Raw genomic sequence first — 27,999 nt, forward strand, 5'->3', positions numbered from 1 at the left:
ATGCTGCCGTCGCACTGCCCGCCCCGCCAACGAAGACTGGCATGCTTCATTTGACTTCTAGCCTCGTATACATGCAATATCAATCAGTATGCTGATAATGCTCGAATGTTTAGAATAAGAGGCGCTAGTGCACCCCGAGCCCGAGGTTGGTGGTTGTCCGAGCGCTGATGGTATCAGATTTGACTTGGGTTTTATTTGACCTGAGCCTGCTCGGCAAACCGTACTGGTGGTGATAGACATACACGAGTGTAGGAAACCCTTTTTTGATGAGCGTCCGCGAAACACATATATACGAGATAAAGTTAATGTATGACACAGGTACTGCTAGCCAGGACGCATAATCGAAGGGTTCGTTGTTCCCTAACCCTCGGCACTCATCTCCAGCTTCCCGGGAACCCCGTGCGGTCTTTGAGCGTTGTCACCAGCCAATCCGGATCTACATCTCCTCCTCTTTTCTCCAGCTCCGCTCACCGATTCCTCCCGGATATCTCCCGCTCGGCAACCCACTTCAGGAGGGCATTCTGTTGCATGCAGCATGCCTGCAGGTACTTCGAGACGGCTGGGAATGGCGACTCTCCCCAATCGACTTTCAACAGTGCCGCAGCTTCATCGACAGTCCAGTCTGGCGGTACAACCATGAACGAATCCAGCGGCTCTTCCACCAGCAAAAACATGAGGCCTCCGGCGCTGAAGAACATGCGGACATTCATGCCTTCGTCTTGATAAATGATGGGGGTCGGCGTGCCAAAGTAGTTGAAGGTGTGCTCCATCTCATATGGGAAGCGACCGAGGTAAGGGATGAAGCTGAGCGTGTGGAACATCGGGACGCCATGGAAATCATCGTCAGGGTCTGGAGCAGGGTCTGCTGACCAGTCGGAGCTCCATCCTGAAGGCACTCGGGGACAGCTCGCACGCCAGGCGTTGGAGAGCTCCCTCAGCGTATCCATCAGCGGGTACCGCGGACCGCTATACGGGAATGGTGGCGCCATCTTGTACGTAGCAGCAGCCTGTAGTGCACCATGGTTAGCGGACATGTAATGGTTTACACTTCGAGGTATACGGCAACGTACCGTAGGAAGCTCTGTATCGCCCTCTTCGGACATAAACTCGCTCCGCTGAAAGCAGCCCGCTAGCATCTGTGAAGGAAAGGCACCGTATCTGTACAGCGCGAGCTCGCCAAATGCGTTCCCAGCGACGAGCAGTCCAAGCGTGTCGTTAAAGTCACGCGTCGGTGCCAGGTACAGCGCTGGCATATTTGTGCCTGTCAACTTGGCAGACTTTACGCCACTCATGCTACCATCACAGTGGTCACCGTCAGTCGGCAATAGTGTGGTGACGAGGCTGAAGTCGTCTTCCGTCCTCCCGTCGTCCACGATATATGATATGGTATGACATCCGTGTCCAAAGGACGGAGAGACAGTGGACTTGATGTACTTGCGGCCATCCGTTGATACAGTCGCCGAGGACCAGCGGTGTACGGGATGATACTGCCCATTCACTGTCTTGAGAGGGACATGATAGACGTTTAGTCGGAAGGGGCTGCAAACAGCAACATGAAGGTCGATGGGAGGACACGGACCCTGATGGATACAGTCTGTGTACGGCGAGCATCCACTCGAAAATTCGACCGTGGCGGAGACGATTCGGTCGTCGAAACATATGACCTCTGTGCAGATAGCTAACGACGGAGCATTACCCGATGGGAGCGTATACAGAGAAAGTTGGTAAGGTTCGACCACGGCAGCTAGGTTGCCGTGGAAAGCCATTGCGACACGACCGCCCTTGAACGACCGTGAGGCAAGAACCAAGATGCGCAATCCAATGACTCACCTTTGTACTGGGTTCTCGATAGAAAAGGTTCACACGGCCCCGCCGCCAGTTCCAGACGCACGGTACACTCGGTTCATTGAAGAGCCCGAATCCGACCAAGTCTCCACGAAGGCTTCGGAGAACAGCTGCACCTTCTAGGCTCGCTTTCTGAAAAAATGTTGGGGCTAACTGGCTTGTGTAGCGAAGACACACGACTAGGATGGAAGGTACGCTATGATACGTCAGTCATTCATACACCATGACGGTCGACACAATAGCGTCTCACCTGCACCGAAGTTCAAGTGCAAATACTGCGCCGTCGCTTTGTGAATCTGACGCACCACGGTACACAGGCCACGGAAGGTGACATTCTGTCAACGATGCCATAGTTCTCTCACTTTGGAGCAGCTCTGGGATGGACCAGAGAGTAAGAGAGCTCTTGTGAGCATCCGACGAGGCGACGACGACGAGCTGATCTCGAACAAACTTGACCCAAGTCACGGAGCGTGGTTGGTGGAGAGGAATCGAAGGGGCTTTGATTACGTTCATGCCGGAAGGATTTGGGCGATACAAAGTGTCGGTTAGCCGGAGGGCATGCGAGACGAGTGCTTCCACCTCAGAACCAGACAGGGCGGAGACCAATTTGTGATATGCGGGAAGAGCGATGTGTGGTGCTGTGGCAACACGACGACGGATGTGAATCCACAACTGGGGATCTCGAGTAAGGATTTCAATCTGCTTGCAGGTCTGAAGATAGGGGTCGAAGGACGAAGGAAGGTCAGACCTGCAGGCAGGTATGTATGCCGAATCAACTTACTTGTCTCATTGCAAGTAAATCAGGGATGGCGAGGTACATGAGAAGCTGGCGAAGCGCGTCCTCATCGAGGGTGAGCATGGTTGTCTCAGTGATAGTACTTGGCCTCGTTCGGAAGTAAACTCTGTTGTCGCCTATTCTAAACTATTCCAGCTGCATGCTGCTCCGATCGGCTGGCCTTGCAGCCTTTCGAGCTATGATGCTCGAATGGCGGGTAGGGGTTGGCATACACTGTCAGCTTGATTGATTTTCCGTGAAGGTCACAAAACAATTGATGGCGTCCGGCCTGGTGGTCGTACATCGTCCATACTTGCTGTCCGTTCGGCAAGACGACGGCAATCGGAGCCCAAATCGGAGGCGATCGCGAGCTGCTCATTGCGAAAGCCTTCACATGTAGACTTTGCTTGCAAGCGAATGTGAAAAGGTCAGGTACAATATGACTTTGCTTCGTGCAGTGTCATGGTCCTAGTCTGATTATCAGAATCGTGTGAATTTGTCGTCTTATCAGTTGCCCAACTCGCACGCACAACCAACCACCATGCTAGAGAAGCTGGTGCGGGGCTTGACGCGGTTGCGGGCCCCTTGGTCCTGCTCGCGGAACGAATGTCGAAGCACAAAGTGAACGTTCACTAGCACTGCTGGGCCAGTGCTGGACGTGCTCGCTCACGTGCACTCAAGCGTCATCTTATGATGTCACGCGTTTCAAACAGCGCCTTTGCATCGGTGAACTTGACCACGCCAGTGCGCTGGACAAGGTAAGGACCAGGCAGAGAAGTACAGTGCGACGCATCAAGGGTAATATTTGAGAAGAAGGATTCGACCTGCTTCTTGCCGCGAAGCGTGACTCCAAGCGGCGCGACGGCAAGGTTGTTCGACAGGACGGTTGCTAGCATAGAGTAGCATATTAACTCAGACTTCAGACTGAACTACACTGACCTCGTCTCGCTGAGCAGGAGTGGAACAAGTGAGATATCCGCGTCAATACGAAGAAGACTGTATATAATAAAAGCGCAGGCGAAGAAGGGTACAGGTGCAGTGCAAAGACATGAGATCATTGAGATGCGAAGAAATTCTGCGTTGGTAGCAAAAGTAGCTCTTAGCGAGATATAGACATGGCAGTCAACGCACGCAGAACTGCGTATGGGCCAGAAGCCGCTTGCTGAGACGGAGGCCGGGCTGCTAGAGATCAAGTCAGACGACGAGCGTCGCAGCAACTACCCACAGACATATATACCCCCAACTTGACCCCCAAACACCACTTAACCGGGTCCACTAGTGCCATTCGGGATCCTTGTCGTCTGTAAACATGTGCGCCACGTTTTGCCGGGGAGTGTCGTCCGAAATATCCTCCATTAACATTGTAGAGCCAGTAGAATAAACGATGTCCGTGTCGTATTCTGCGGGGCGGGCGACCATCGATTAGGTACGCGTCCTTGTCTGGGATCCAGCACCGCTTTTGAATTGCTGGAAGCAGCCCAGAACAATAATGATGCGGAGGATGTGCCGCTTTCTGCGCCGGTAGGGCACTGCGTCAGGAAACTCTCAGCGGCACCCAAGCGCCAATCACGAGGGATCCAACTCTCACTTTCATCCTCATCCACTACACGAATCTCTTGCCACTGCCAGAGTATTTATGTGGCTAGCGGCTGCTTGTATGCTCACGTAGGGACATACCATTACACGGTACAAAGGTACGCACACTCTGCGTGTCGACATAGCCAAGACCTGAGTTCGCCCCAGCAGATACCAGTGCTGTTGGCATAACAGTCCGGTTTGCACAGTCTACGTTCCCATAGGAAAGCCTGTCTCCTTCCAGCAGGACCACTACGCTCTTGCAGAGACGTGCCAATGTTCAGACGGTTGTGGAAACCAGTTGTGGGCACTGCCGTATTGGTTGGTGCGCCAGGCTACCTCTACTTCAAGTACACCTCCAAGCCCAAGCCAAGAGAAACATTTGACCTCTCCGTGAGGGTTAGAGGACCTGACGGCAAAGCCTCTATGTCCACTCGTGCCATTCAACTTCTAATCAAAGAAGAAGTCGAGGAGCGGTTACATGAACGTGCCCAAGCGACGTCGGTCTTACGTCGTGGCATTGTTTGGAAGCAACATACAGCACATCTCGCGTCGAATAACCCAATAGAGGACGCTAATGCAAGCAAGATTGTGGAACGTGATCCATCAGAGTTGTCTCCTCCAGGAGACATACTATTCTTCGCTGTCATGGATGGTCATGGAGGTTATCACACTTCACGTCTACTGTCGCGGGTTCTCATTCCAGCAGTCGCTCTTGAGCTTGACCTACTCATTCGAGAGCCATCCGCTATCATTCCGAAGTCGGGAACGTTGACGAACTTAAAAGCCCTGCTGTCTCCCGCCGCGGCTACCCAGATACCATTCGACGCGAACCCTCAATTTGTATCTCTTGCAATACAGAGGGCATTCACGAATCTGGACTCAGAAATCGTCGACGCTCCTCTTCGATTTCTAGCTCAGACCATGGTACAAGAAGGCACTAAGGAGCAGCCTATACCGGACCTGAGCAAGCACCCATTGGCGGAGGCCATGTTGCGGCCTGCCATTTCAGGTACGAGTCAGCTCCCGTCCGCAAGTCTGTCCTGGTCCGTAGACTTGCTCCTCTAGGTAGCTGCGCGCTGCTCGCAATGTTTGACACAGCACACAAGAATCTCTATGTCGCGTTGAGTGGAGATAGCCGTGCAGTTGCTGGTGTATGGGAACAAACGCCCGATGGAGCCGGCTTCTGGCGAGTTGACGTGCTCACTGAAGACCAGACCGGCCGTAATCCAAATGAGCTGCGAAGGTCAGTATACTCCGATTGAAAATAGTTTTCTGTTGACCAGAAACTCAGGATGCAAGCCGAGCACCCCGCTGACGAAGCTGACACTGTCATCATGAGAGGACGTGTTCTCGGTGGGCTCGAACCCAGCCGTGCATTTGGCGATGCGCGGTATAAATGGCCGGCTGACGTTCAAGCCCTGTAAGCGTGTCGATCTTCTCTTCAAATGCGCAACTCCTCACATGTTGGCCCAGTCTGAACAAGGCATTCTACGAGGGCAGCGGCCAGTCCATGCGGCCTACTCCCGCGCTGCTCAAGACACCACCATACGTCACGGCGCGTCCGGTGGTGACACATCGCGATCTTTCCTTCCTCCCTTCTTCCGGCTCTGTGCCTAAACAGAAACCCAAATCGACAATGAAGTTTGTCGTGCTCGCTACTGACGGTCTCTGGGACGAGTTGACGTCCGAGGAGGTCGTCGCGCTAGTAGGTGGGCACCTCGCTGGGCTCAAGGGCACAATTTCCAAGTCGGAGCTGTCGCACCTCGTACCGACGACGACGGGCAACACGATTGAGGGCAAGGATAAGCGGCAGCGGAGTGCTGAAGAGAGCTCTTGGGCCTTCGTCGACAGCAATGTCAGCACGCACTTGATCAGGAACGCGTTTGGTGGTGGAGATGAGGTGAAGCTGAGGCAGCTGTTGAGCATCCCGTCGCCTTTATCGAGGAAATACAGGGACGATATTACTGTGACGGTCGTGTATTGGGAAGAGGGCCAAGAGGATAATGCAAGGACGTCTACGTTTACGACTAACGATCAAGTCAAGGCTAAGCTGTAATAGTAGCCGAATAAACAGACCCCATCTTTCAAGTCTCTAATTTGGCTCACGCTCGTGCTGTCCTTGAGAGGTTTTAAGGTCCTCGCGCGGCCACACTTGCCGTCTTCCGTGTTCCAGCACCACCATTGAAAATCGTTAATACATGTATATCTACGAAGAATTACGACATCTACAAAAAGGGCACATTCTGCATCTCACCAGCAGCGAGCAAATCCTCATCGAACGCCTCCTCCGCCACTTCCTCCTCGTTGCCTCCATCGTACCCGTAATCCTCATCTTCGCCGTCCTCGTCGTCCTCTCCAAAATGCTCCTCGTCCGAGCTCGACGATCCAGGTAGGGATCCCGGCATGCTGGAGACACTGCGTCTCCTCTCGCGCCTGCGCGGCACCTGGCCCTGCTCGAGGTCGTCCTCGTCCTCACTCTCCGAGTCCATGCTCGTCGGCGTCGTCGTGCGCGGGCTCGCGATCGCCGAGCCCGACACGGCCAGGTTCGACAGCGTGCTGCTCAGACGCTCGAACGAGCTCATCTGCCGCAGGTGCGTGTCCCTTCGGCTCACTGCTTCCGGTAAGGGGGATGTGTTCTGCCAACTTGGAGTGCTCGAAGTGCGTGCGGTCAAGCTGAAGTGTCGTAGGCGCGCGAGGGTACTCTGGTTCGAGGTGTCGGAGCGCGCGCTCAACGCAGGGGAGGGTGGTGTTAGATCTGGTAGGGGGATGTCGGGGATGGGTGTCTTCCAGTAGTTGAGGTCGGTGAACTCTGGAGCCCACTGACGGTTAATTGGTGGGAACATCTGGTCTACCAGGTCCGTCATATGGATATACCTGTGCATATATGCGTCAGTAAAATGGACTGCAGTCGCATTTGGTCACCTACGAAGACTTGTACCCAGCCAACTCAAGTAGCTCCATCTTCACCTCTCCCGACGAATCGATCGTAAATATCCTCGAGCTGGGGACGCTGACGCTCCGGTAGGATAGCGCATCCGTGATCCTGTTCCCGAAGCCCGCATAAAACGGATTCTTGGACAGTGGACTAAACAGCCTCTGGATATCGCGAAGACATGCCATCTTGAACATCTCAGGCTTGCGCATAATGACCTCACGGTGCAGCGACGCCATGAGCCGATCCGGGCTCATGATGACGGGGCCCTCTGGCAGCTGGTAATCGTTCTGCTTAATGCCACGTAGATAATCTCTTGTCGAATCGGCCTGCCCAATCGCTCGCGATGTGAGGTACATGATCTTGTACTCGTTTCGCGCAATGTCAGTGTAGAGCTTCGCGACGCCGAGGTGCGTCCAGTCGCGGCCAATCATGGTGAAGACATGCCCCAAGGCATCCGACCTGGCAGCTGGCATTTAGCATATAGCAAGGACATACCAAAGAGCAGACGCACTTTGTGATGGTGCCGTCAATATCAGAAATAACTACCATGTCTGTGTAATCCCATACAAATATTCGAGCTGTGCACGCCGCGGCGCCGGAGGAGGACAGCGAGAATGTGATTGAGTTCGCGCCAGGCTTCAGATTAAGCGATTTCTGCAAGCGTGATGCGTACATGTCAGCGGAGTAACTATCGCAAGACGTTTGGAGTCATACCAGCTGCTCGGAGGTCAAGCGCAGTGTCTTCGCAAAGCGCGTCCGAGGTTTCTGCTCGCCATCCTGCTGGAATGAAGGTGCGAGGTCCAAAGTACTGGGCGCCGGTTCAGGCGAACCCACAAGTGTTGGACTAACAGACCGAGATGGCGGCTGAAAATCGCTCTGTAATTTCTTGACGCCATTCTTCTTCTCCTGGAACTACCATCAGAAGGCACAACTGGTGAGAACGCGTCAATTCATACCAATTCTGAGGGCGCAGAGTTCCCCTGCTTCAAGTCCGGTCTTGTCGGAGATGTCGAGTCCGCAGTCCGTCTGCTCCACCACCGTATCCAAGATGATGATGAGGGCTTTGGCGCTACAGGTTTGCCCTCGTCTCCCGTCGAGGGCCGCGCGAGTCTGGGACGCTCCGGGCGACTTTCGTCTCCTGATAGTGCGCTTTCCTCGTCGGAGAATGGTGCTGGAGAAGCAGCCCGAGAGGAGGCCTGTGGCGGACCTTTCTCAAGAGCGGCACGACGCCATAGTAAAAGCGCCTCCATCAATGGGGAGTTGTCCGCTCGCGTAATGTATCTGCGTAAGGTGAAGAATAAGCCTCCGCGCAAAAGTGCCAGCACGGCACTGAGACCCACTTGTCATCCTCCAAGCACAATACTAGATTCTCCGACCTAACAATGTCTTCGTTACGCAAGAACGTCTCGAAGTCAACCTTGCCCTTTTCGAACAGCAGGGCATCTTCTACAGAGTCCTTCCCACCCAATGTGCCTGAATGACTCCTCGAGCGACCAGAGGCACGGGCACGGTCTGGAACTAGGCTCAGTTGGAATTCAATGGAGTGGCCCTCGATGAAGACGCGGAATCGTGTCGGGTCTCTGCGATCCACCGTGAGCATCCCACCCGAACCATACTTTGCCTCCTGGGACGCTGTAGGCACCGGTATTTTAGCATGTCGTGGCAAAAATGTCAATCTAGTCGGGCCACCACTCACGCGAGTTCTCGTCCCTCTCTGGAATATCCGGAAAAACCCTCTTGCCCTTGCCCCTCACGTCCTTCTCCGCAAACGCAGTCCACACGGGCGTCTTCTGCGGGAAGTTACCCCACTCCCAGGAATACTCCTCGACCAATGCAGGATCCCGCTCGGGAAGGCTGAGTTTCAGAGCGTCAGAGTCTGCCGTAGGCCGCTTGTTGTGTGTACGTGAAGAGGTGCCGTAGCGCGAGGTAAGAGCAGGCATGTGATGGTGGTGAGCGGGCATCTCGTCATCTTCGAGGTCTGGCGGAGGCTCAGATGTGGCCCGAGGGAAGGGGATCCCTGCTGCAGCATCTGGACTGGGCGATCCTAAAAATCATTCTGGTGAGGTGGCCTAGGTTTAGGAGAAAGGCAAGCAGCGTACTTGAAGGACCGGGTGTAACATCTTCTCGACTGCTCGTAGAGTCTACAGATGGGCTACGACGGCCGCCGCTTGTGATAGTCCTATCCGACCGTTCCTTAGTATGGGATTTCGAGGAATGGTAGCCTTCCACGTCAAACACCATGTCTGACAAATGACGCACTCAGAGCTGAGATATCGATAGCGATCCAGATGAGCGTACCATGTCCGTAGGTGACATCTGGAGTATCAGCCTTCTCCGGAGCACTAGGCAGGACCTCGTCCCCTTTGTCTCCAGTAGTCCCGTTGGACTGTGGAAAGGAGTAGAGGTTCTTCGCAGCGACGACGCTGTCCTTGACATACGACCTCTTCTCGCGTTCTACCTCCTTGATAGCCTCTTTGACCTGGTGATCCTCCAGCTTGTCCTTCCCAGCCCTCTCAACCTCACGAGCCATCCCCAACGCAGCCTTGCCTGCCGCTGCCGTACGCGCCAGAAGTCCTACCTTAGCTTGCTCATCAACAGTAGCCTCTTCTGAAGAGTTTACGTCTGACGCAGTATTCGGCTGCGCAGCACTAGGCTGTTGGGGCGGAGGGCTATCTTTGGGCTCTGGACTGGCGTCGAGATCGAGGTAGTCGGGCTCCTGTGCGCTTTCAGGCAGCTCCTGGCTCTGGGGTAGGGTTTGCTCGCCGTCCTCTTTCGCGCCGAAGCGTCCAGTGCGCTGTACGTGAGCAGCCGTGTTCGCCTGGCCGGGCTTCGTCGCTTCGAGGATGGGACTTGTGACAATGTTCTCTGGGATGTCTTCATCCGTTTCAAAAACGAAGAAGGCTTCGCCGGCATCGCCAATCTTCATTGAGAATGGTACTGGGTTTCCATTGATGTACACATTAACCTAAAATGAATGATTGCAGTGTGATTGATCTGTCTGCACTGCGGGATTGTGTGCACACGCACCTTCTTGTCTGCTGGCCTCAGGACCTGCCATTTGCCAAACCTGACGTGAAAGGGGGAACAAGCAAGCTCTCTCTCGCCATCTGGGGCGGGGACCTGTTCATCTGGGTTTGTTGTGCTTGGGACGAGCTTGGGTCTGGATATTACTATGACGTCGATGGCGCCGGTGAGTGTTGAAGGGTTTATGTCCTTGTAGTACTGGTATGGGGCACTGATTGCGCTGACAGCACCCCGGAGATAATTCATGAAGACGTGGAGGAGGACGAGGAGAGAGCACTCTGCGCGCAGTGTAAGTACCGCAGGCCAAGCTCCCCCAAAGTGCTACACGCGGCGTCTCGTGCCATGTGAATATCGTCCCACTCCCGAGTTGGAAACTGCGGTCGTTCGACGTTCGTCCTCGCGAGCTCTCGCGTCCAGAAATGTCTCTGCTTTGAAACCACGCTGTTTGCAAGTCAGAAAAGATCAGTACGGAGATACGCCGCAGCCTCGGCGCAATGCACAGGGACGCAGTAATCCTGCCCGCTCAAGACGTCACGTGACGAGATATGGCTTCAGGGTCTCTACCAACGTGCACCATGGCCGAACGTCCGTCGGCCAATTGCAACGACGGCTGGAGTGGTATCGCCGTACTCTCTGCTTGAGTTCGCGTCTAGAGCGACTCTGAGCGGGTGCTCAGCGCTCACGTGGTGTTACGTCACGACGCGTCGTTTCGCGTTGTGGATTGATGCCAGCTTGACGCCTGGGTATAATCCATGCAGCCTCTGACCCGAGATTTCCACTCGAACTCACCACCCACCTCATCGCTGTTCCGCTGAACGTCGAGCAATGCCAACTCCCTCGCTTGACCGCCAGTCTGTACTCGACCTTGACCCGTGGCTCGAGCCCCAGGTCGGCGCCATTCTCCATCGTCACGACCTCTTCAGGAAATGGAAGGACACCATCGAAGAGACCGAGGGTGGCTACGACGCCTTCACAAAGGGCTACGAGAAAATGGGTATCAATGTCATGCCTGATAATTCTGTCGTCTATCGCGAATGGGCTCCCAACGCGGTTGAAGCCGTCTTCACTGGTGATTTTAGTCCGTGCGACGCCTCCATCGCGCGAATCGATGTTCATCTAGCACCCTAGATAAATGGAACCGCATTTCGCATCCTATGACCAAGAACCAATATGGTGTATGGGAGATCACCGTGCCTCCCACGGCAACGGGCGAATGCGCAATTCCTCATGATTCCAAATTGAAGGTACGGCCTTCAAAGTCTCGGAACGGCAACTGGCTAAACACAGACCCAGATTTCGCTGATCCTACCTTCTGGGGCGCGTGTTGAACGCATCCCCGCTTGGATAACGCGGGTCACCCAAGATCTGTCCGTGTCGCCCGTATACGAAGCGCGTTTCTGGAACCCTCCTCCCTCTGAACGCTACCAGTTCAAGAACAAGCGTCCACCGCAACCGCGCAGTGCTCGTATATACGAAGCGCATGTCGGCATCTCGACACCAGAACACAGGGTTGGAACTTACAAGGAGTTCACTAGGGACACACTTCCGCGCATCAGAGACCTTGGGTATAATATTATTCAGCTCATGGCCGTTATGGAGCACGCGTATTATGCCTGTGAGTTGAAGCGAATACTCATTTCGCGCGACACTCATTTGCTTTGTAGCGTTCGGATACCAAGTGACCAGCTTCTTCGCCGCCAGCTCTCGCTATGGTAATCCGGAAGACCTGAAGGAGCTCATCGATACTGCTCACGGCATGGGAATCACTGTCCTCCTTGATATCGTTCACTCTCACGCGTGCAAGAACGTCTTGGATGGTATCAACCAGTTTGACGGCACAGATCACCTCTATTTCCATGGAGGCGGCAAGGGCCAGCACGAGCTTTGGGACAGCCGTCTTTTCAATTATGGTCACCACGAAGTGCTCCGTTTCCTCATGAGCAACCTCCGGTTCTGGATGGAAGAGTATCATTTCGATGGCTTCCGCTTCGATGGCGTCACCAGCATGATGTACGTCCACCATGGCATCGGTACAGGCTTTTCGGGAGGATACCACGAATACTTCGGAGATCAAGTGGATCTCCAAGCCGTCGTGTATTTGATGCTTGTGAGTGCCCTAGAACCTTGACATGAATGACGCAATGCTCAGCATTGTCGTAGGCTAACGACGCCATGCACACCCTTTTCCCGGGATGCATCACCATTGCAGAGGATGTGTCCGGCATGCCACTTCTCTGCACACCCGTGTCGAAGGGTGGTGTCGGCTTTGACTATCGTTTATCTATGGCCATACCAGACATGTGGATCAAGCTTTTGAAGCACAAGAGTGACGATGAATGGGACTTTGCCAACATCGTCCACACTCTAACCAACCGGCGTCACGGAGAACGGAGCATTGCTTACGCGGAGAGTCACGATCAAGCGTTAGTCGGAGACAAGACCCTAGCGTTTTGGCTCATGGACAAAGAGATGTACACCAACATGTCCGACCTAACGGAGTACACACCGATTATTTCCAGAGGCATCGCACTGCACAAGATGATCCGGCAAGTTTTCTCGTTTTGCCCGCGTGAACTCAGGAGTTAACGCAATTCCTAGGCTCCTGGTTCACTCCCTTGGTGGCGAAGGCTACCTCAACTTTGAAGGTAATGAGTTTGGTCACCCCGAATGGCTTGACTTCCCACGCGAAGGCAACGGAAATTCCTTCCACTACGCCCGCCGCCAATGGAACGTTGTGGACGACCCCATGCTGCGCTACAGGTACCTGAACGAGTTCGACAAGGCAATGAACCACCTCGAGGAAAAGTACGGTTGGCTCGCGGCACCCCAGGCCTGGGTCTCGCTCAAGCATGAAGGCGATAAAGTCGTCGCGTACGAGCGCGCGGGCCTCGTCTTCGTGTTCAACTTCCACCCCACCAACTCCTTCACAGATTATCGCATCGGTGCGGATGTTGCCGGCACATACCGCATAGTGCTTTCCAGCGACGAGAAGCGGTTTGGAGGGTTTGACAACATTGACTTGAACGCGACGTTCCGCACGACGCCTGAGGAGTGGTGCAACAGGAAGAACTACATCCAGGTGTGTCTGCCTCCGTTTTGCAGAATATGCGGGGATCGCTGATCAGTGTTTGCAGGTGTACGTTCCTAGCCGCACCGCTATTGTTCTCGCCAAGGACTAAGTGGCTCTTCGTCCTGCCTGAGCCTCTGGGAATTTGGTTTTTCGCCATGAGAAGGATCGAACTAGAAATGGAAGTTGTAAGAATATCGAAGTGTACTATTAGCCCGAGTCTAGAAAACCTTGAAAGGAATATACTGCGCGCTGCTCAAAATACTTGCCAGCGAAAATGTGCCTGATCATGCATCATGAGTCGGCTGGACAGAACTTGCGAATCTGGTAGCGGAGGCTACGCGCCGACGGCGCGCGATCACTAATTGCAGCTTTGCGCGATCTCACGCACCACGTATATAATTCCCTTCTCCACATGCTCCAGCTGGGACCATATCTGTTTGCTACACCCATGTCCTCCTGCTGAGAGCTGCATTTGCCAGCCAGAGATGGACTACAAACCGCTATCGACGAATGAAAAGGAGGGCATCCCGCCCCCTGTGCAAGCTCCTGCGCCTGTACCCGCGAAGGACGCAAGAGTAAAGAAATGCCGTCGCCTGGCGACATTTGCCAGGCACCTTGTCGTACTCTCGCTGGTGTTCCTTACCCTGCGTTACTGGGGCTCTCAGATGAAAGCCGAGGTCGACGCCGAGGTGGGTGCCTGGCTCCCTGAGTTATTCGCGTTCGACCATCACCACCACCACGGCGGCGGGAAGCATGGGGGTGCGAAGCACCCAGTTCTGCACGGCAAGGCCACGGAGCACGCCTATCTGTGAGTGCTCCTCTTTCGTCGTTGTACTCGCCAGGACTAGTGTGAGCTCATGGCGACCCAGAACCGTTCCCAACCCCGCGAGCGCAATCCTGGCCTCCCGCCAATATGCTACGACGCCACACATGGCAGGCACACCCGGCGACTTCGACACCGCCAAGCTCTGGCTCTCTCTGCTACAAAGTGAGCTCGGCGCGGTCGCGCCTGCGAGCGAACCCATCTATTCCGCCGGCTCGGCCGAGTCGCGGAACGCCACCTTGTCCATCCCGCATTCGAATGCCCCTACGGCGTGGATCGACGTGTACTACCCGGTCATGAATACCCCGGTTAACCACAGCGTGACAATCCTGGGTGAGGACGGGCAGCCTGTATGGACTGCCCCGCTCGAGGAGGTCGCGGACGAGACGGACCCGGAGGCGGGACAGTACGTTGAGGCTGTACCAGTGTTCCATGGCCTTAGTGCTTCGGGAGAGGCGTCAGGCAAGCTCATATATGCGAACTATGGGCGACAGGAAGACTTCAAGGCTCTCGTTGAGAAAGGTGAGACTCACTGTCGTACTGTCGTGTTGCCGAAATTCTGACAGACATCAGGCGTAAATTTCACTGGCTCAATCGTCCTCGCTCGCTATGGAGGCATCTTCCGCGGTCTCAAGGTCAAGGGTGCGCAGGAGCTTGGCGCTGCAGGCGTGCTCATCTTCTCGGACCCTTCCGACGACGGCGCTGTTACCGAGGACAACGGCTACCTTGCTTACCCATACGGTCCCGCACGTAACCCGACGTCTGTCCAGCGCGGTTCAGTACAGTTTCTCTCAATGTATCCTGGTGACCCTACGACGCCTGGATCTCCCGCGTACGAGAACAGCACACGCACCGAGGGTGAAAACATTCCCCGGATTCCGAGCCTGCCAATCTCGTGGGCGAATGCGCAGGTGTTGCTCAATGAGATCTCTGAAGGCGGGCTGAACCGGACGGTGTCGCTTGTCAACCATGTGGACACTGGAGTTATCCCGATCTGGAACACGATGGGTGTTATCCCTGGGCATATCAAGGACGAAGTCGTTATTGTGGGAAATCATCGTGATGGTAAGTCTTCAGCTACTTTCTCAATACTCTTTGACTGAGCCTTGATGCAGCATGGGTCATGGGCGCGACCGACCCTTCGTCTGGCACTGTGTCAACTCATGAGTTCGTCCGCGGACTGGGTCACCTTCTCAAGAAGGGATGGAAGCCGCTGAGGACGCTCGTCATCGCAAGCTGGGACGCTGAGGAGGTATGCGCACTTCTTGCTTCATCAGTGGACATATCTAATCGAGACTCCCTAGTATGGTTTGATCGGTAGTACTGAGTGGGGAGAAGATTTCGCAGACTTCATTGAGGAGAACGTTGTCGCGTACATCAACCTTGGTACGCGTCTCTCCGCACGAGGATGTCTCCAATCAAACTCATAGTTTCTCGTCTCACAGACTCTTCTGTCTCTGGCGCTCGCTTCGGAGCCAGCGCCTCTCCTTCGCTGTCCCACCTTGTCCGTAGTGCTGCAGAGGAGATCCCACATCCAACAATACCCGGGAGATCCCTATGGGATGCCAGGAACGATGTTGGTATCTTCCAAGGTACCGCCAAGGAGGGGGTCCTCGAAATGTACGAGGCTGAAGCACAGCAGGCGGACGACCTTGGCGTCAACCCGCTAGGCTCCGGCAGTGACTACACAGTGTTCTTGCAGCACATTGGAGTTGCGAGCACGAATATGGGCTTTGGAAATACCCCCCATGATGCGGCTTATCACTACCACTCTGTCTACGACTCCCAGCGGTGGCAGGAGCTCTACGGGGACCCGGGCTTCTTCCGCCATGTGGCCATCGCAAAGTTGCTCGGACTCCAAACTCTTCGTCTTCTGGACTCTATCACCCTTCCAATCAACACCACTTACTACGCTTACGAGCTAGGCAGCTACTTGGAACGGGTCGAGTCTATCGCTAGCGCGACTTCGCTCGACGTAGACTTCTCGTCTCTCCGACACTCGTTGCACGCCCTCCAGAGAGCGAGCATCGCTCTCGACCAGGAGAAGTATGAGGCGGAGAAAGAGCTGAAGAAGATTGTTCGGAAGCTCATGAGACGCAGGATCATTCACCGTAAGGTGCGCAAGGCGATCTGCAAGATCAAGAAGGTCTTTGGCAAGGAGTGCCACCAAGAGCACAAGAAGCTCGACAGTCAAGAGGCTGTGTCCGTTGTCAATGTCCCATCCTTCACCACTGAGGAAGGCCGTGCCATCCAACCTCGCATTGGACGCGCTCCCATCTTGGTGAAGGAGCACCTCGAGGGACATCATTGTCAGATGAAGGGCAAGGGCCACCACAACAAGCATCTGTATAAAAAGCTGAAGAAGGCAGTCAAGCGTGTCCGCAAAGCTAACCAGAAGCTCGTCGCATTCGAGCGGGGCTTCATCTCCAAGGATGGTATCAAGGACCGCGAATGGTACAAACATCTCGGTGTCGCCCCTGGCAAGTGGCTCGGTGGGTCGACTTCTTACGTCGTTTAGAGAAGGTGCAGCTGACGGTTTGCGCTTGCAGGTTACGGTGCGACTACTCTGCCCGCTCTTACAGAGTCCTTTACTATTGATAACAACGCTACTCTTGCCAAGTACGAGATCAAGAGGCTGCAGAAGCTCGTCGACAAGCTCGCAGATAAGATCGAGCCTTAATTGTTTAACTGGCGGTGTGCGCCGGATTCTAACATGTATTGAACATTCGTCTGTAATCTCTTGACTGCTGAATATACTGGGCTATGTTGTCTGGTCTGCGATTGTGTCTGCTAGTGGCGCCAAAGCTCGTCAGGAGGTGCCTGACCCGATCACAGGAGGAACCTCGGAAGAGATCCATTTCCCCGCACTGCGCCAAGGTCGCCCTTTCATCAAAAATCAGGATGAGCTCGCTGGCGGACGCCTCGTCTTCACTCCTCCCCTCCACCAGAAGACTGCCTGGCCATGTCACAGCCAGCCGCACGCGGCCCCTTCGTGTCCGCAGCAAGCAACGCTCTTTCCCTCGTCGTCCTGCTTGGCTTGTCGATCGCGACGTATGGCTACGAACGCAGCCTGCAGCCGTTGTACGGCTCCGCGCCGACCCACCTCCACCTGAACAAGGTCGTGTGGCTTGCGTGCATTGCGGGCATGTTCACACCGACGCTCTCGCTCTCGAACGCGCTGCTCGCTGTCGGCGCGCTGCTCTGCGCGATGCCGCAGACCGCGTACTGGGCGGCCGCGCACACCGGCAGGTGGCACGACCCTGTGTGGGGTCCCGTGGCGACACATGCGTGCGTGATTGGGCCGGTGTTGTATTGGGGAATTGCGATAGTCAAGGAACTGCAGGTGCGTGTCGTGCTCTTGTCTGCCGGGGCTAAGCTGATGACGGGGCAACGCTCGGCAGAAAAGCACGGAGCTGCAGGGCTCGCCTTTCCAGGCGATGAGCTTGCCTGTATGCAGAATGGCCATCATGACTTTGCAAGACCTCTGGCCGACGTTCGAGTTCCTCTGCAACACATCCGAGAGAGATCTGGTTAGTCTTGGTGTTTTGCGTGTCAGAAGAGTCGACTGAAGGATGCAGCTTGTATATATTGGCTGTGCCGCGCTCGTATCCTGGGCAGCTCTGCCGTTTGTCCCGTCTTTCGACACTATCACAGTCCCTGGCAGGCCTGCGGTCAAGGCCAGGTCGAATTTCACAAGTAGCAACCTCATGCGGCTCGCTGTTTTGCCTCTCGTGCCATTCATCTTCAACAATCTCCAGCCTCCCACTCTGCCGAAACCCCTGCCAGAGCCCTTCATTCACCCCGAAACATCACTTCGGATCCTGTCCTCCGTCGGCTCTCCCTATTCCGGAGTCGTAGTAGTTGGGGAGGTTCCGCCGCCGACGCCCGCCATGATCAAGGCCGGCAATGTCACTGAGCCGCATTCGATAAGGTACATGCGTGCTGGACACTCGCTGCTAGGCGGTGTGTGGCTAGGTGAGCGCGTCTTCAGCTTAGATCGCCGCACCCCCCTTGGACATGACAAGCATTCGACCCCGATCGGCGACTCGATCTATTCGGCCTTTGTCGCTCAAGAGGCTGCTCTGTTGGTTGAGCGACCCGGTGCTGGTGAGAAGCAGAGTGCATTAATGATGTGGGTACCTGGTACTCCTCTTGGTAGCCTTACTGACGACCCTCGGACACTAGTGGACTTGGTACTGGGATCGCGGCGTCGTCCTTTATCAAGCGTGGCGTCTCCACGACGATCGTCGAGGTCGACCAAGCAGTGTATGATGCGGCCACCGAGTACTTCGGATTGGAGGTTGCAGAGCCGGATAAGGTGTATATCAGCGACGGCAGAGGCTTCGTCATCCAAAGGACCGAGAACACGACGTCGGCGGATGATGGCTCGAAGGCGGAGTACGACCCATTCGACTTTGTCATACATGATCTGTTTTCCGGAGGCGGTGTGCCTAGTCATTTGTTCACACTCAGGTTCTGGCAGGACCTCACGAAGATCATCAAGCCTGATGCGGTTGTAACTGTTGTAAGTATTTCCATGCAGTACCAGTCGTCCTATGATCAGAATCATTAATGGGGCCCTGCCATAGAACTTCGCCGGAAGCTTGCAGTCCGACTCGGCGAAGGCCGTCTACTTGACATTGAAGGAAAATTTCCCACAATGCCGGGTTTTCCATGATTCGGTCGAACCCATGTCTCAAGAGAAGTTGAAAACAGAATTCGTAAACTGGGTATGTTTCTCGTCGATGAGTCTGGGTACTGGCATGCTCACGTTGCGGCAGATATTCTTCTGCAGCCCTTCACCAGAACCTTTGATCTTCCGCCCTGCAGTCGAGGCCGACTTCCTCCGCTCCTTTTTGCGCTCCCGCATACTTTCCACGATTTCCGAGCGCGAAGTCAGCGGAGATTTGATTGTGGGGGGACTGGACCTCGCCGACAAGGACGTCAAAGAGAAGTATATTCTGACAGACGAGAAGAGCTCCCTGACTGACTGGCAGGACGTCGAGGCGCTGCGCCATTGGAGATTGATGCGGGATGTGTTGTCAGATGTCTATTGGGAAACATATTGAGTTATGTTCTTTCATTCATCTATGCTATACAATGTATTCCTAGTTACTATTTCGGAGTTTATCGGATGTCTGGCGGACGTGTCATGCGCTTTGCCACAGCTCGGGAGAAGTAACGATGCGCCCTCCGTTCTGTGGATATCCGATAGAGTGTTTCCAGGTATGCGATAGGTATACGTGTGTAGGCCATCGTTTTACAATAATCCTGTGGTCAAGTTTCAAATTTCGGCCTATAAGCTTCTGGGATCTTCAAACATCTTGACTTGCCATTTCAAGTCAAGCTGGACGCTTACCGCCATCAATGAAAAGGCGCCCATTCCCGCCCCTCGCTCGGAGCTTTGTGTCGCTCGACTCCAGACCCGCATGTAACAACATACCGTTTTCTCCCTATGTATGAAATTGCGAATGTTTTGGCTCTAGTCCGCAAGACCGATGCGTTGCGTGGAAAAGCTGGGGAGCGATCGCCATTGTTGCACCGCCACGGACTTTCTGCCACAGCTCAGCCTCGCTGGTAGCCCCATTAGCAGATGTACGTTTCTAAAATTGTACAGAAGGCATGGCTGTCCGACATTCTAATACAGTGGCTTTATCGTTTAATTTTATTGTCATGTGGCGCTTGAATTCGGCAACTACCACACCAAAGCCTCGGGCAGGTGTTACGACGGAAGGAGCCTCACGAGCGGAGGCTCCGGCTGAGACCTCGACAATCCGGTCAGCAGTGCCCTGAACGCGAAGAATCTGTAGAGCTGCGGTGACAAGGCACACGTAAAACCATTTGAGCATCAATCAGTGCGCAGCCTTGTCTTTGTGCCCCTAAAATGTCGAGCTCTCGTCCGGCGGGCCTCCGGAGTTTGTATTGGGATTGGCTTCACAGGTCTTCTCGGAAAATGGAAACGAACTGTGGTAACTTACAGCATCCATTTCCGACTATGCCGCTTACGGGCGTGCTTCAGTCTGCCCGCTAGGACGTGTGCTATTTGGTCGCTTTTGGTATGTCCCTACGCACAATACTCGAATCTCTCCTTGGATCTAAGTGCCTGGCGTATGTTCAGGCTCATTATGGTGACTTGCTGTGACACGCGCATGTTCCCTCCGCTTCAGACATGTGCAGAACGAAGGCTTCTTGACAGGCTATTTGCTCTCAAGCTGATTCGTCAGGCTATCCGAGCACATAGGATGACGAGTCTGCCTACCAAGAACGGCCACTCTGGCAATATGCCGGATGTTATAGGGTACAAATCTGATCCGTCGAGCTTTCAGGCGTCCCGACTGTTCGCGTACCTAAGCTCAGCTGTGCAAGCAGAAGACCTATCAGCTTGGATCTTCCGCACGTTTCTCTTGGGTCTGCGCTATCCTAGGCTCCTCGTTCACAGTCCGAGATGGACTCGGTTGCGGATGCGCTCGTCCTTGACTATGAAACGTGCATAGTGAGCACATCAACGCCATGTACGGGGTATGCGCTGACCACTGTCTGGACGACAGGCATCCCTCGAATGGCTCATCCACCCACCTCCATCCGAGACTCATCCTGAACGTACCACTGCCCGCCAGTTGTTGATCCTCGAAGGCCATGGGCAACATATCCCTACATCATTCGTCTACCTATCTGCGCAAATCGCCGCACGTAACGACTTTCGCCAGCGCTTCCCTCACATTGTGGCGTTGAGGGCGCAATGCGAAACTTCGCATTGCCTACGAGGGGCAATACACTGGGCCGTCGGACTTGGGCCATCTCTCACTACTTTATCGTTGCGATTGCCCCGAAGCGTAACAGCTGAAGTCCAGGCGGTGGCGCTGCGCAGCATACGTGGAAGAGTGCCGTACCTACAACGCCTGGAGATCGAGATGGATCTGCGAGGACTGAGCGAAGGGCAGGCACTGGATCTAGCTTTGCAAGTGGTCGCTTTCTGCGACGACTTGAGAAGCTTGACGGTGCTAAGTCTGCCTGTGGAGGTACTGGAGACAGCCTGGCAAGTACGTGGGCAAGCTGTGTCCAGTCTACCGTTGCTCCGGGAGTTGTCACTCAGTACGCAGTCCCGAACCGCTCTGTCAAGGCAGCCGCCCGTACGCGAGGGCGGCTTCAATAACTTGCATACTCTGCGTATCCGAGCACCTCTATTCCAATGCGCCGACATTTTAGGCTCCACGAGCAAGAACCTCAAACGGCTAGACATTCAATGCGATTTCCTGGAGAACGCGCATATCATCACCGGCAGCTTACGCACTATTACCAACTTCTGCTCCACCACGATCTCCCACAGTACTTTCCTGGAACTCCCTTCGAAGAAGCCACATAGCATGTTGCCCGCGAACATGAACGCGTTGTTCTCTCCGCGCGGTATCCCTTCCCCCGTTCTTCTGTCCAATCTCACCGACATCGAACTCACGTTCACGCAAGGCAGCCCAGAAGGCTTACGGCTATGTACCTTCGCACCTCTGTTATCGGCACAAGCCTTGCGTCGGCTGTCCATTAGATACCCATATGCGCTCTCATACACCGCAGATGATCTGGGAGACATGTTGGGTAGCTGGCACAGCATCCAGTCCTTGTATCTCAACCCTCGGCCTTCGCGGGGGCTCATTAGCCTCAGTTCCACACCTTCTGTCGGCATTCTATCTGCCGTTGCTCGCTGCGGGCCCTGTCTCCAGAACTTCTGTGCCCTGGTGGAAGGTTTGGGGACGTGTCGGCCGCTTCCTGAGCGCACCTGGGCACCAAGCTTGCAGAAGTTGGACCTGGGGCACTCGCTGGGGACGCGCCAAAATGAAGAAGTGTTGGTGGCAGCAAAGTATATTCGTAGCCTCTTTCATGCTGTGCACATCGAGACCGAAGACTGTTCAGATTGGGTTGTAGACGTGGCAGCGGCGTTCGGTACTATTGATGATGCTGAGTAGTATCTCACTTTCTGGATTTTGATTGCGAAAATACCGTATTTATTGCGTCTGCGATGCCAGCTAGAGCTTTTCTCACTGGTTCACTTTGCACACGGGAGCTAGATGGTCGGTGCTTGGGGTTAGGGGTAATTATGCACTGTCACGGTCACAATATGATGCGTGACTGATATAGCCTCACGTGCCCCAAGAAGCAAACAAGGTTCAAGGTAAACAAGACTTCGGTGTAAGCACCAGAGGCCACCGAGGATCTTGTCTCTCAACTTTCATCTCGACGCCTCGCTGCAGAGCGGAGGCCCTCGTTTATTATTCCTATCTAACTTTCCTCATCGCCTCACTGCGTTACTCACCATCCTACACGCATACACCATGCCACCACGTCGCTCGTTGAGGGCGGCCCCTGCTAAGGCCGAGTCCAAAGCCGAGCCCAAGAAACCAGCCGCAAAGGCAGCTGCGAAGCCGCCAGCGCGTAGTCGAAGCCGCGTCGCAAAGCGGCGCGCCGTCGACGACCCGGATTCACGTACCCCGTCTCCCCTACCACCCGCTAAACGTCGCCGGGCCAGTTCACGGGCGGCGAATGGCATCATCGCACACGAAGAGCCGAAGACTACTGAGGCTGCTGAGACCTCCAAGGAGAACAACGCTAAAGAAGCCCCGGAACTAGCCAAGCCAGCCAAGCCCGTAGAAAAGAAGGAGAAAAAAATCGTCAAGACCGTCCAGCAAAAACCTTATTTCAACCCGCTCCCGACGCCACCAGAGCACGTCCGCCCAGCTCCTGTGCCTTTCGCATGGGGTGCTGGTAACTTTGGACAGTTTGGCATGGGTGAAGACGCTCTCGGCGAATTCGAGAAGCCCACACGCAACAAGCTCGTTGAGGAAAAGATGGCAGAGGGTGTGTTTGGTGGCGAAGGTGCTGGCTTCGAGGCTGTTTCGGCAGGTGGAATGTACAGTCTTTTCATTGATGAAAAGGGCACAGTAAGTGATCCTCGCGATCTCCATAACTCGCCACAAACTGACCCGCGACGTAGGTCTGGTCCTGTGGAACGAACGATGACGCTGCTCTCGGTCGTATCACTACAGATGTCCCTGACCCCGACAAAGAGGGCGAATTCTTGGATGTTGATACTCTCACCGCTCAGCCATTCCCTCTTCAGACTTTGGTGGACGAAGGCTTCCGAGCGACCCGCATTGCTACCGGGGACAGCATATCCGCGGCTATCAGCCAGGAGGGAGAGCTGCGCGTCTGGGGCTCGTTCCGAGTAAGTGGTTCTAATGTTTCACGTACGATTCCTATCTGACTGTTCCCTAGTCCGTCGAGGGTCTGTTAGGCTTCAAGAGCGGACAGAACCATCAGTTTACACCAATCTCCACCATGGAGCTGCCAAGCAAACCCGATGACGCAGAGAAGTTCACTTCCGTTGTCGCAGGAAACAATCACCTCGTCGTCCTCACTACCCACGGTAACATCTTCACCTGGGGTGCTGGCGAACAAGGCCAGTTGGGCCGCAAGGTCCTTGAGCGGAGGAAAATCCACGGTACAACTCCAGAGAAAATTGTTCTCCACTCGCGCACACGGAAGGCCGTCGTTGTGGGCGCGGGCAACTACACCTCGTTCGCCGTAGACGAGCAGGGCGGTGTCTGGGCTTGGGGCCTGAACAACATGGGGCAGACTGGGACCGGTTTCACTAATGCGGCAGCTGACAGCGAGGTCGGACTGCCCAAAAAGGTCGTGGGCTTGAGCAAGTCAGAGCTCGACGGTGATCATGTCGTCCAGATAGTCGGAGGCGAGCACCACACACTCTTCCTTACCGCCACTGGCAAGGTCTTTGCGTGCGGCCGGTCAAACGGCGGACAGCTCGGACTTCCGGAAGACCACTCTGCATTCCAGGACCGCGATGAAGACCACCAGGACCTGGTCGCAGTGCCCACTCTTGTCCCCTTCCCCGACGACGATGACCCTGTTGTCCATATCAGCGCTGGCATCCACAACAACATGGCCGTTACGAAAGACGGTGCACTGTACACATGGGGTACCGGTCCCCAAAGCGAACTGGGCGTCGTCGGCGAGTCAGAGGTGAAGACTCCCAAGATGATTGTCAGGAGAGATGGCGGCGCCTGGGCTGCTGTCGCGGGTTCCTGTGGAGGTCAACACACCCTTGCATTGCTGCGTAAGAAGACCTAGTGATTGGACAGCATCCTCTCACGCTACAATGTGCTCCTAATCCTTGCACTGGACCTTCATCGTCTTCATGTTACCTTGGAAAGCACACCATGGACATCCATACATTGCTCTTCTTGCGCTACCATCCACTCATCAATCCGCCTCTAGATTCCCGCATCAATGCTCGGAGTAACCACTTGTATCTTGTTTTCGTTTCGCTACACTATACTCGAATTTGTATCCTCATATCCCGATATGCTTCCGGAGTTTGCGTCCAACAGGCGACGATGAGAAGGAGCGGCGATAAAACACCTCTGCGTCCTCGTAGGCGCACGATGGACGATCCTACCGGCTCGGAGCTGTTCGGAGGATATAGGGCATACCTATTCCCACAACTCAACACACTTCCTGGGAGTTTTCTTCCCGGTTGTCTTCTTCCCCTGACACCCTGGGAGCTGATGCGAGGGGTAAGCGCAATAGTGTTGTATGAAACAGTCACATTGACACAGTCTAGAATTGCTAATCGAAGTCTGAATGGTTGCAGAACCAACACTCCGAGGTGATCAGCCTAGCGTCCGAAGAGGAGAGCCTGGATCAGTGGTTTGATTTCAGAGTTACTGCGACCACCGCAAGAACGCCAACGGGAAACAGGACGTATGAGCGGTCGGCATGATACGAGAGCGCAAGAATCCTTGGCGGAGCGAGCCGGGTCTACCGGTTCCAAGACTTTCCGTAAGCGTAGCACCGCTACGGATTGCCCCATCCCGTCAGTTGCTTTGGCCAGGGTGGATTTTCAGTGCGTCCAGTTCGTAATGTCATGTTGCAGGTATCCAAGCGCGGAACAAGGCTATTCCATCGGCGCAGAGAATGGCAGAATCAGACTGCTCACGTGTACGCCCTGATTATCTCGTATCTCAGATCCGTTCGTCGTGAGGTCCTCCACACCGTACGTGGTAAGACAATTTCCTGGGGTGAGTGTGAACACATCAATTGCCGAACGCCGTTTCCAGGACTCATGACAGTTCCTTGTGTGAGAGCTTATATAAAACGGCTCAAGGCGACATGTCGTGGTGTACACCTTCCTGAACTACCGACACGATGTTGGACGCACTGCGATCCCTGCTAGCAACCCTGCTGTCTCCCGCCGTAACGGCCCCAGAAGGCCTTTTGGATGGTGTGCATGGAGACAGCGCGGGCCCACCTTTCTCGCTGGGTGACTTCCCCATCGATACTCCCAGGCCTCTGAAAGTGATCGTCATAGGTGCTGGCTTCAGTGGAATTGCTGCGGGCATCCGCTTCCTCCAGCGTGTTCCGAATATTGATTTGACTATCTATGACAAGAACGACGGGATCGGCGGGACGTGGTGGTCGAATCACTATCCGTATGTCTACGATCCAATCAGTTTGTCTTCTCAGACCTGAAACGGCTGACACGTTCCAGCGGACTGGCCTGCGATATCCCGTCTCACTGTGTAAGTAATCCTCTGATATCCAAGAACTGACGAAAGCTTAATTGTCCATCTGAGCCTAGTATCAATATACCTTCTTCCCCAACACGCAATGGTCCGCCTTCTACGCCCCCGGATCTGAGATACAGGCGTACCTGCAGAACGTTGCATTCACGTATCAGCTCGAGAAGTACATCAAACTTCAGCATGAGATGGTTGGCGCAAGGTGGAACGAAGCGGAAGGCAAGTGGCATGTGACCATCCGACGGCCCAAGGCTGGCACGAACACCTCTGGCAGCACGGCTGAAGACTTCGAGGTCTTCGAGGATACGGCAGAGTTGCTGTTTACGGGAATGGGTGCTTTAAGCCGGTGGAACTGGCCCGATATCGAAGGGCTCAAGACCTTCAACGGCCTGGTGGTCCACAGCGCCAAGTGGGAGGTCCCCAATCCAGCCGAGGCGATGACCGGCTCTCCTCAGATCAGAAAGGACTGGGAAGAAGATGTGAAGGATTGGGGCAGCAAGCGTGTTGCGGTCATTGGTGTGGTAAGAGCCTTCGTTGACATCTCCTGCGATATTTTGATGACACTAGTGGCATTAGGGCTCTTCGGCAATTCAGATCGTTCCTGCTTTGCAACGCAAGGTTGGCAAGGTGCTCAATTTTGTTCGAGGCAAGACCTGGCTGGCACAGCCGTTTTCTCAAGGCAAGATGGCGGAGCTTCTGAATAGGGATCCGAACTCGGATAATTGTAAGTTGACCATTGTGCACACATCCCGACGCATCTCGGCTGTTAATATGTCGACTAGACGTATTCTCTGCAGAGGAGAAGGAAGCATTCCGGGATCCGGCGCATTATAAGCAATTCCAACACGCTCTAGAGGAGGACCTTAACGTACGCACCTCTTGATCTTCATGCAACGCAATTGGCTCAACACACGGTGGTGGTACAGTCGGCACACCACAGTACGCTGAAGGACAGCGAGATGCAGAAGGGCGCCCGTGTGGCGTTTAAAGCAAATATGCTGAAGCGTCTCGCGAAGAAGCCATGGATAGCGGACCATCGTGGGTTATTCTTTTGACAGCGTTACTGGTAATATTAACTATTCCTTGATGATTAGTGATCCCGGACTTTGGTGTCGCCTGTCGACGTCTGACGCCTGGCCCCGGCTATCTGGAAGCCCTTTGTGAAGACAATGTGCGCTCCGTGAATCAGCTTTAATGCGACGGTCTTCTCATGTGTATGCAGGTTGACTTCATATCGACACCGATCAAGCGAATCACGGAAAATGGTGTTGAGACGGTTGACGGTCAACTTCACGAAGTCGATGTGATAGTATGTGCTACTGGTAAGCGTTAGGATAGTTAACATTTCCGCCAACGCCCACTAACAGTCCCTTGCCCGGTCCATAGGATTCAACACTTCCTTCACCTACCCCTTCCCGATGATCGGCCGCAATGGTGTGAACCTTGCAGACAAGTGGAGCCCGCACCCGCGCAGCTACTTGTCCATCTGTGTCGATGATTTCCCGAATTGGTTCTTTTCTCAGGGACCGAACGCCGGCGTTGGCTCTGGGAGTCTCACCGCAGTCATTGAGTATCAAGTCGACTACGCGGTACGTGTTGCTAGGAAGATGCAACGCGAAGGGTTGAAGTCTGTAGAAATCAAGAAGGAAGCAGTCGATGATTACGACGAATACATTGAAGTGAGTGACACTCAGGTCTGGGACGTCGTGCGCTGACTCAATCTGACTTTTAGCATTACTTCCCAATAGTGAGTTCTATGGTATCAGTGATTCCGGCATCGGGCTCATGCGGGTTTATAGACCATCTACAGCGAGAAATGTAGATCGTGGTACAAGGCGGGCAAGGAAGAAGGGAGAGTTGTTGGGCTTTGGCCAGGTGAGTGTATGAGTACACATTGGTGCTGCGCCTGCTCAACTATATATCTAGGTTCTTGCCTTCATGCGCTTGTTGCTCTAAAGGAGCCGAGATGGGAGGACTTCAACTATCAGCGGTCTGACGGATCGACGAATAGGTTACAGTGGCTCGGTAACGGCATGACGTATAACGAACAGCATATGAGCGGTGATAGTGAGTGTAGAATGTCACATCTTCCCTTGGTTATCTGACGAACCTGTGAACACAGAGGCTTGGTATCTTAATGAAGAGAACGTGGATATTCCACCCGGTGAGTCGTTCCGCGATGCGAGCTTCGAAGCCGCTCTGATACTCTCGAGCCCAGTCCCTCTGAGACCGGACTGATTGTCCTACGACTATTTTCTATGAATCTCTAGTTGTACTATTGTATCTCTATATGTCCACCAATCTCCAGATAATTCCCATTCTAATGCCATGACTTTGATTGAGCGGAACCCCGCGAAGGCC

At 54.4% G+C, this 27,999-nt stretch overlaps 10 protein-coding genes across 10 annotated transcripts; 7 read left to right on the top strand and 3 right to left on the bottom strand.

Moving 5' to 3' along the window:
* Window positions 1-273: 273 nt before the first annotated feature.
* Window positions 274-1,029, bottom strand: PHACADRAFT_249732 (uncharacterized protein). Its single transcript, XM_007391819.1, has one exon. The coding sequence runs from the start codon at window positions 987-989 to the stop codon at window positions 468-470; it is 522 nt and encodes a 173-aa protein (XP_007391881.1). The 5' UTR covers window positions 990-1,029; the 3' UTR covers window positions 274-467.
* Window positions 1,030-2,084: 1,055 nt separating this feature from the next.
* On the bottom strand, window positions 2,085-3,026 carry PHACADRAFT_169853 (uncharacterized protein). The gene is made up of 2 exons (XM_007391820.1): window positions 2,627-3,026; window positions 2,085-2,556 (listed from the first exon to the last, which is right to left on the bottom strand). The coding sequence occupies exons 1-2, from the start codon at window positions 2,702-2,704 to the stop codon at window positions 2,092-2,094; spliced, it is 543 nt and encodes a 180-aa protein (XP_007391882.1). The 5' UTR covers window positions 2,705-3,026; the 3' UTR covers window positions 2,085-2,091.
* Window positions 3,027-4,281: 1,255 nt separating this feature from the next.
* On the top strand, window positions 4,282-6,284 carry PHACADRAFT_249734 (uncharacterized protein). The gene is made up of 4 exons (XM_007391821.1): window positions 4,282-5,207; window positions 5,264-5,441; window positions 5,490-5,618; window positions 5,672-6,284. The coding sequence occupies exons 1-4, from the start codon at window positions 4,472-4,474 to the stop codon at window positions 6,252-6,254; spliced, it is 1,626 nt and encodes a 541-aa protein (XP_007391883.1). The 5' UTR covers window positions 4,282-4,471; the 3' UTR covers window positions 6,255-6,284.
* A 139-nt stretch (window positions 6,285-6,423) lies between these two features.
* PHACADRAFT_191669 (uncharacterized protein) lies at window positions 6,424-10,403 on the bottom strand (the record flags this gene model as incomplete). Its single annotated transcript, XM_007391822.1, has 10 exons — window positions 6,424-7,072; window positions 7,125-7,592; window positions 7,645-7,787; window positions 7,848-8,039; window positions 8,090-8,414; window positions 8,474-8,765; window positions 8,830-9,177; window positions 9,233-9,376; window positions 9,432-10,098; window positions 10,161-10,403. 10 exons carry the CDS (start codon window positions 10,401-10,403, stop codon window positions 6,424-6,426), a joined length of 3,471 nt encoding a protein of 1,156 aa, XP_007391884.1.
* Window positions 10,404-10,976: 573 nt separating this feature from the next.
* On the top strand, window positions 10,977-13,482 carry PHACADRAFT_249739 (glycoside hydrolase family 13 protein). Its single transcript, XM_007391823.1, has 7 exons — window positions 10,977-11,235; window positions 11,286-11,401; window positions 11,451-11,772; window positions 11,822-12,264; window positions 12,318-12,703; window positions 12,756-13,236; window positions 13,292-13,482. The coding sequence occupies exons 1-7, from the start codon at window positions 10,983-10,985 to the stop codon at window positions 13,334-13,336; spliced, it is 2,046 nt and encodes a 681-aa protein (XP_007391885.1). The 5' UTR covers window positions 10,977-10,982; the 3' UTR covers window positions 13,337-13,482.
* A 207-nt stretch (window positions 13,483-13,689) lies between these two features.
* On the top strand, window positions 13,690-16,826 carry PHACADRAFT_249741 (uncharacterized protein). The gene is made up of 7 exons (XM_007391824.1): window positions 13,690-14,035; window positions 14,097-14,572; window positions 14,624-15,115; window positions 15,166-15,302; window positions 15,355-15,436; window positions 15,496-16,542; window positions 16,600-16,826. Exons 1-7 carry the CDS (start codon window positions 13,713-13,715, stop codon window positions 16,728-16,730), a joined length of 2,688 nt encoding a protein of 895 aa, XP_007391886.1. The 5' UTR covers window positions 13,690-13,712; the 3' UTR covers window positions 16,731-16,826.
* A 179-nt stretch (window positions 16,827-17,005) lies between these two features.
* Window positions 17,006-19,203, top strand: PHACADRAFT_249744 (uncharacterized protein). The gene is made up of 6 exons (XM_007391825.1): window positions 17,006-17,393; window positions 17,452-17,580; window positions 17,629-18,182; window positions 18,236-18,575; window positions 18,640-18,780; window positions 18,832-19,203. Exons 1-6 carry the CDS (start codon window positions 17,013-17,015, stop codon window positions 19,117-19,119), a joined length of 1,833 nt encoding a protein of 610 aa, XP_007391887.1. The 5' UTR covers window positions 17,006-17,012; the 3' UTR covers window positions 19,120-19,203.
* Window positions 19,204-20,560: 1,357 nt separating this feature from the next.
* PHACADRAFT_181328 (uncharacterized protein) lies at window positions 20,561-22,135 on the top strand (the record flags this gene model as incomplete). The annotated part of the gene is made up of 2 exons (XM_007391826.1): window positions 20,561-20,569; window positions 20,599-22,135. 2 exons carry the CDS (start codon window positions 20,561-20,563, stop codon window positions 22,006-22,008), a joined length of 1,419 nt encoding a protein of 472 aa, XP_007391888.1. The 3' UTR covers window positions 22,009-22,135.
* A 104-nt stretch (window positions 22,136-22,239) lies between these two features.
* On the top strand, window positions 22,240-24,418 carry PHACADRAFT_205529 (uncharacterized protein). The gene is made up of 3 exons (XM_007391827.1): window positions 22,240-22,980; window positions 23,034-23,264; window positions 23,315-24,418. The coding sequence occupies exons 1-3, from the start codon at window positions 22,375-22,377 to the stop codon at window positions 24,185-24,187; spliced, it is 1,710 nt and encodes a 569-aa protein (XP_007391889.1). The 5' UTR covers window positions 22,240-22,374; the 3' UTR covers window positions 24,188-24,418.
* A 515-nt stretch (window positions 24,419-24,933) lies between these two features.
* On the top strand, window positions 24,934-27,982 carry PHACADRAFT_249749 (uncharacterized protein). The gene is made up of 15 exons (XM_007391828.1): window positions 24,934-25,137; window positions 25,202-25,548; window positions 25,608-25,638; window positions 25,698-26,159; window positions 26,215-26,362; window positions 26,421-26,506; window positions 26,565-26,676; window positions 26,733-26,809; window positions 26,861-26,960; window positions 27,025-27,317; window positions 27,371-27,385; window positions 27,438-27,513; window positions 27,565-27,705; window positions 27,761-27,802; window positions 27,857-27,982. The coding sequence occupies exons 2-15, from the start codon at window positions 25,265-25,267 to the stop codon at window positions 27,874-27,876; spliced, it is 1,887 nt and encodes a 628-aa protein (XP_007391890.1). The 5' UTR covers window positions 24,934-25,137; window positions 25,202-25,264; the 3' UTR covers window positions 27,877-27,982.
* Window positions 27,983-27,999: the final 17 nt, after the last annotated feature.

Source organism: Phanerochaete carnosa, assembly GCF_000300595.1.
Source record: "Phanerochaete carnosa HHB-10118-sp unplaced genomic scaffold PHACAscaffold_2, whole genome shotgun sequence".
NCBI classification, from domain to species: domain Eukaryota; kingdom Fungi; phylum Basidiomycota; class Agaricomycetes; order Polyporales; family Phanerochaetaceae; genus Phanerochaete; species Phanerochaete carnosa.

Bases quoted from the DNA above. Each gene is read 5' to 3' on its own strand.
- PHACADRAFT_249732 (XM_007391819.1), bottom strand. From the start codon at position 989: ATGGCGCCACCATTCCCGTATAGCGGTCCGCGGTACCCGCTGATGGAT.
- PHACADRAFT_169853 (XM_007391820.1), bottom strand. From the start codon at position 2,704: ATGCTCACCCTCGATGAGGACGCGCTTCGCCAGCTTCTCATGTACCTC. The intron at 2,557-2,626 runs GTAAGTTGATTC...CCCTATCTTCAG, and splicing joins ATTTACTTGCAATGAGACAA to ACCTGCAAGCAGATTGAAAT.
- PHACADRAFT_249734 (XM_007391821.1), top strand. From the start codon at position 4,472: ATGTTCAGACGGTTGTGGAAACCAGTTGTGGGCACTGCCGTATTGGTT. The intron at 5,208-5,263 runs GTACGAGTCAGC...TTGCTCCTCTAG, and splicing joins GTTGCGGCCTGCCATTTCAG to GTAGCTGCGCGCTGCTCGCA. The intron at 5,619-5,671 runs GTAAGCGTGTCG...ATGTTGGCCCAG, and splicing joins CCGGCTGACGTTCAAGCCCT to TCTGAACAAGGCATTCTACG.
- PHACADRAFT_249739 (XM_007391823.1), top strand. From the start codon at position 10,983: ATGCCAACTCCCTCGCTTGACCGCCAGTCTGTACTCGACCTTGACCCG. The intron at 11,236-11,285 runs GTCCGTGCGACG...CTAGCACCCTAG, and splicing joins CGTCTTCACTGGTGATTTTA to ATAAATGGAACCGCATTTCG. The intron at 11,773-11,821 runs GTGAGTTGAAGC...TTTGCTTTGTAG, and splicing joins GGAGCACGCGTATTATGCCT to CGTTCGGATACCAAGTGACC.
- PHACADRAFT_249741 (XM_007391824.1), top strand. From the start codon at position 13,713: ATGGACTACAAACCGCTATCGACGAATGAAAAGGAGGGCATCCCGCCC. The intron at 14,573-14,623 runs GTGAGACTCACT...GACAGACATCAG, and splicing joins CAAGGCTCTCGTTGAGAAAG to GCGTAAATTTCACTGGCTCA. The intron at 15,437-15,495 runs GTACGCGTCTCT...CTCGTCTCACAG, and splicing joins TGTCGCGTACATCAACCTTG to ACTCTTCTGTCTCTGGCGCT.
- PHACADRAFT_249744 (XM_007391825.1), top strand. From the start codon at position 17,013: ATGTCACAGCCAGCCGCACGCGGCCCCTTCGTGTCCGCAGCAAGCAAC. The intron at 17,394-17,451 runs GTGCGTGTCGTG...AACGCTCGGCAG, and splicing joins CGATAGTCAAGGAACTGCAG to AAAAGCACGGAGCTGCAGGG. The intron at 18,781-18,831 runs GTATGTTTCTCG...ACGTTGCGGCAG, and splicing joins AAACAGAATTCGTAAACTGG to ATATTCTTCTGCAGCCCTTC.
- PHACADRAFT_205529 (XM_007391827.1), top strand. From the start codon at position 22,375: ATGCCACCACGTCGCTCGTTGAGGGCGGCCCCTGCTAAGGCCGAGTCC. The intron at 22,981-23,033 runs GTAAGTGATCCT...CCCGCGACGTAG, and splicing joins TCATTGATGAAAAGGGCACA to GTCTGGTCCTGTGGAACGAA. The intron at 23,265-23,314 runs GTAAGTGGTTCT...ACTGTTCCCTAG, and splicing joins GCGTCTGGGGCTCGTTCCGA to TCCGTCGAGGGTCTGTTAGG.
- PHACADRAFT_249749 (XM_007391828.1), top strand. From the start codon at position 25,265: ATGTTGGACGCACTGCGATCCCTGCTAGCAACCCTGCTGTCTCCCGCC. The intron at 26,160-26,214 runs GTAAGAGCCTTC...TAGTGGCATTAG, and splicing joins GTGTTGCGGTCATTGGTGTG to GGCTCTTCGGCAATTCAGAT. The intron at 26,810-26,860 runs GTGCGCTCCGTG...ATGTGTATGCAG, and splicing joins AAGCCCTTTGTGAAGACAAT to GTTGACTTCATATCGACACC.